This window comes from Pinus tabuliformis, chromosome X, assembly GCF_031772625.1.
Source record: "Pinus tabuliformis cultivar Carrire ecotype Pingquan chromosome X, CPIR1, whole genome shotgun sequence".
Classification (NCBI taxonomy): Eukaryota; Viridiplantae; Streptophyta; class Pinopsida; order Pinales; family Pinaceae; genus Pinus; species Pinus tabuliformis.
The window spans coordinates 377,436,963-377,442,116 of record NC_142308.1 but is presented as its reverse complement, the minus strand read 5'-3'; the positions used below and the strand labels follow the sequence as shown (position 1 = coordinate 377,442,116).

The 5,154-nt window shown below is 33.8% G+C and overlaps 1 protein-coding gene across 1 annotated transcript; it reads right to left on the bottom strand.

The window, feature by feature from the left end:
- Nucleotides 1-1,809: 1,809 nt before the first annotated feature.
- Nucleotides 1,810-3,278, bottom strand: LOC149140087 (uncharacterized). The gene is made up of 4 exons (XM_089450893.1): nucleotides 3,137-3,278; nucleotides 2,362-2,709; nucleotides 2,085-2,200; nucleotides 1,810-1,915 (listed from the first exon to the last, which is right to left on the bottom strand). The coding sequence occupies exons 1-4, from the start codon at nucleotides 3,276-3,278 to the stop codon at nucleotides 1,886-1,888; spliced, it is 636 nt and encodes a 211-aa protein (XP_089307019.1). The 3' UTR covers nucleotides 1,810-1,885.
- Between the last annotated feature and the right edge of the window lie 1,876 nt (nucleotides 3,279-5,154).

Sequence of the window (5,154 nt, the reverse complement as noted above, 5' to 3'; positions counted from 1 at the left end):
CTCGAACATATGGCATCAAATATTCCAAAGTTGTAGATTTCCATCTCACTGGATATTCAGATTTTGATTTTGATGGAGATAAGGAGAATGGAATTTCTACTTCTGGTTATTTGATGAGTCTTGTATCAGCAACCATTAGTTGGAGATCACGCAAGCAATCTATTCCTGTTGATTCTACCACCGAAGCTGAATATGTTGCAGCGTCTCAAGCTACAAAAGAAATTATTCGGCTTCACAAAATACTTGAAGACTTGCAGGAGAAACAAAAGGCTTCAACTCCACTACTCGTCAAAAACTCTTCTGCAATTCAGTTGGCCAAGAATCCAAAGTTTCATGATCGAAGCAAGCATATTAACACCAAATATCACTTGATTCGACATTATGTAGAGGCCAAAGTTATTCATCAAACACATTGTCCTACTTCAGAGCAGATCAGAGCCATATTTACAAAGCCACTAGGACATGAAAAGTTTGAAAAGTTCATAATGTTACTTGGCATGTCAAATGTCCCTTCGGATTAAGGGGGGATGTTAACTAATCCTTCGAGATTGTTATTGTATATTGTATAATATGTAATTAGTTTTACATCCCATTTTTATGGTTAATAAGTTACCGAGACACAATTGTCTCGTACTTAGATTGCACATGTATAAATAAGTAATTTTATCATTAATATGATGCTCTTTCGTTGTGCTCTTTCATTGTAGAGTTTATTTGGGCTTGTACAATTAATATAATTAAAGGTAAATTACTAATATTATTAAAATCAATATAATATATATATATATATATATATATATATATATATATATATATATATATATTTACTAGAAAATAAATAATAATAATAATAATAATAGAAGAAATTTAAATTAAAAAAATAAATAAAATAATAATAATTTAAATAATAATAATATAAATATAGATTTAAAAATATTAGAAAAATGAAAAAAGCTTAAGTTATGTTTTTTTGGGGTAAAATTTTATTTTTCCCTTAATTTGGGTTTGTACGTATTTCGACTTTTTTATAATATTTTAAATATTTAAAAAAAATATTATATTTAAAAATATTTATTTAGATTTAAAATAAAAAATCAAATTTGTTAATATTTTGATATTAAAAATATTTATGTAAAAAAAAAAAAAAAACAAACCAAAAAAACAAATTGGTAATATATTTTTATCAAAATTGTTGATAAATCAAGAGTTCTAATCGTTTCATCAAAACTCTTTCACATTTCATGGGGTTCATTTTTGTTTTGAAAAGATTAAAGTTTTGTTACTAGATCAATGGCTTTGATATTTTCTTCCCAAACCAGGGAAGATGGAAAGTTTTGGTATGGAAAAATTAAAGGTTTCGCTGTGTAAAAATTAAAAGAGTGGATTTTTTTAATTTTTAATTTAATTTTTTCAAGTTTTCAATTTTTTTGGTATTGACTTGGATTTAATTTTAATCGAAATTTGATAAAAATTTGTAAAATTCATTAATATTCAAAAATATAATTGAATTAACGAGAAATAACCATAGTTATTTTTTTAATCAATAGCTATTTAATTTAAACTATAAAACCTCATATATATATATATATATATATATATATATATATATATATATATATATATATATATATATATATATATATGATTTTGATAAGATTAGTTGTCAAAATATTTTATACTTATTTAATTTAAGTTAAAAAAATCACCAAAACATAAATATTTATTCATACACATATATAATTCTTAGATTTTGATAAGACTCCATGTGTGATACCATATGGTCTTCTACAACTTATTTATTGAAAACATGCCAAAAGTACCGAAGAGCAGACAATCGAATTGAGTTGTTGATTGTTCCATCATATTCATATCACAGAATTCGCAATTACAGAGGCAATGGATATTTGCACTGAGCCTACGAAAACCACATTGAATATGCAAAGAAGTTATAGATATATATATAGAGAGAATTCAAGTTGCAGGCATGGTTGGTCGGAGGCTACGCGGTGAAGGAATCGACGTGGAATCCTGCAACTAGATTCATGTGAAATGAAGGTGTCACACTGAAATACAAACGCATTTACCATTTGGAGATTTTCAGTAGGATTGTGTACAGGGTTTTGTTCTTCAAGCAGCATTAGAAGCTTCTCTATTTCGTTCCTTTTAGCCACTGGAACGCCGAAAACACCCCTGTTCAGGCCTTGCATTGACATTCACAAAACCCAAACGGGCAATCAGCAATTTACTTTCAGAAAAGGCTTAAATCCTTCAGCTCCGAATTACTGTTATCATCCAAAATGCAATAAGGACCCCAAATTCAATAACAGAAAGCATAACATACCCATGTAAGAATAAGCTAACCTTGTAAGGAATTTTTTAGGGCTATTTTTAGTTGATCAGTGCTCCCAACCTCTGGAGTCTCCCAGGAAAGCTCTGTTCCTGCACTCGCATTCAGAGACCTGATCTGCTGCACATCGCATCTGATGGCGCCGCCTTTGATGGCATGATCCAGCAGCCTATGATCCAGTGGAATAATTACCCAGAGGAAAAATACGAAGACCGGCAAGAACAGGGAGCCTGAAACCAAATCCAGAGCGATGAAACCAAATCCAGAGCGAGGGCAAGCGTTTGATCTGAGGTACAAACCCTGCTGCCCGGATGAAACTATTCGATGAAACGCCCAAACCGTTTGGGCAACCCGATCAACGGCTGAAATGGTTGCAATCGTCTATTTCAATTAATTAACCGATTTAAATTTTAGAATGTGTGAAGAATGTGATTCTTCCCAAGAAGTTCGCATTGAGGTACTATAAGAATTTAATTGTAACATGTATAGTTTTTTAACTTTACCAAGTAAATAAAAATAAGAAATAATACTTTATATATATATATATATATACACACACACGTGTAATGTGGCAATGATATTATACATTGTTTAGTATACATGTTTATAATATCGATTTATCATTCGCTAATCATTCTGTGTAATGACTGTGGTCTATACATTAATTTTTTGAATTTATTAACCAAGCTCTAAACCTTGCATGGATTTTGAATTTGGGTTATTTATTAAGGGTCAAATGGTTGTATCCAACTGTCTGCTTCTCGATTATTCCAACCCTCAGCAACTAACACTTGGCGTGAAGCGGATCATCAATTTCGTAGCTTGCCATCCATGTGAGAAATATCCGCAAGGTTAGGGTAACTAATGCCTTTTGTCTTGCCTCCCGCCTGTCATTCGCATTTCCGCCGCAAGGAGGTCTCAACTTTGCCATATCTACGTCTTAGAGACACCCATCCCTGTGCACTTTCTCTCATTCAGACTTCTTGCAGACCTGGTGTTATTATTTTTCCTTCCCTAGCCAAAGAAAGGGCTTACTCCTTACTGGTTTCGTTTAGTCTGTGGCTCAGTTGTTCTTCCAGGCTAAATTTAAGGTAACATAGGTTTTCATTGGGTTAGTTTGTTTATTCTTATGTTTTCTAGTTCATTAATCTGACAACCTCACTTGTCTTTGCTGCAAGCATGGTCGTTGTGGCAAGGTATGGCACCATCGATTAACACGACCTTTAAGGGTGAGGAAGAAAAACACACAAGCAAACTCTTCATCATTGATTTCGTAAGATTCACAAAATTTAAGAAAATCATAAAGGTGCTCAGTTATGGATGTTCCATCCTCACCATCAAACTTTAACTAGTACAAGTTATAGAGAGGATCATTCGGGATTGAAAATTGATAAATGGAAAAATCAGAGAAACACGTCGAGAAAAAGATTTGAGGATGAGCCATTTTAGATAATAGGTTCAAACCAGATTCAACAGGCTCAGCTTGTCATCTGGCCCTCCTTCTACCAACATTGTTGAAGGTGCTGCAAATCCGTCAATCAAGGGGTCTCCCCGATGTGAAGTCTCAATTATACCTCAGACCATTTGGAGTAGGAGCCCCATTCGTAATATTGGCCCAATTGCCATGTATTCTTATAGATTTTCTTTGGATCTAACTATCAGCAACAGAGCAGAATGTGTGGTGCCTTCGAAAAGCAAGGGGCTGTGCATGGTGAGTGTTTAATCGTATGTGTGTCAAATTTATTTCACTGTAGAGAGGAGGAAAAGTGACACTCTAGGAGAGAGGTAGTAGTCACACCCTAGTAAAGACACACATAAACAAGAAGGGTTTGTACAACATCAAGCAAAATAGTCCATAGAGATGTAACAATCATTGAAACAAATATAATGAGGAAGATCTATCTAATGTCCGACAGAATAGTCCACGAGGATGTGACAACGATAATAGCAACTGCAACACATTCTCAATATGATAAGTACAAAAATAGCTGAAATAGTTCAACTACCTTAGCATAGATGAAAGCAAACATGAATTACAAACATTCACAGAATAGTCTTACAAATATCCATAATCCATGCATGAAGAATGTGTTGGCCATGAAGGCTTTTGTTATTAAGTAAAATTTCCAAGACACGTGTATACAATGAACACCACTAACTCCAATAGTGGAGCGTTGGAGCCACTCCTTTCTCCCGAAAGGAACTAGCTTATCTCTCTAATGCTTTGCAGGAGGAACCAAGTTGAAAAGTCTTTTTATCATACAATGAGGGTGTATATATAACCAAGGGGTGATCCTTCACCGTCCTTTTGACTCTTTGACTACCCTCATCATTGTTTGACTTCCCATGACTTTTCGACTTACATGACTCCTCATATTCCATGTGTTGAGAATGCAACAAGATGATGGATCTTAGTGAAAAGGAGTCGCCTTCACTAAGTGGGCCCGCAGGCTATTTTTGGCGCAAAGTCTATTTTTATACATATGGATCATGGTCTATGAGTTGCAGTATGTTGTTTATGTATGATTGGTCATGTTGGGAAAAATAGATGGACTTCTACTTTTGGTTCACACTGGAGTGATCAGAGTCTATTTTAGACTGCCAGGCTAAAAATAGAAACAGTCAAATATTATTAGCCCTTAGTAATATTTGGACTATAAACTTTATCTTATTCTCTTGGAGCACTTCAGTTCGAGCTACGGATGTGGCACATGCAGCTAACAAAAGGAATCACATGGTTTCTTATGTGTTAGTTTGGCTATTGCATGGAGGACTTCAGTTAGAACTCATGCATGTGAGTTCTGTGG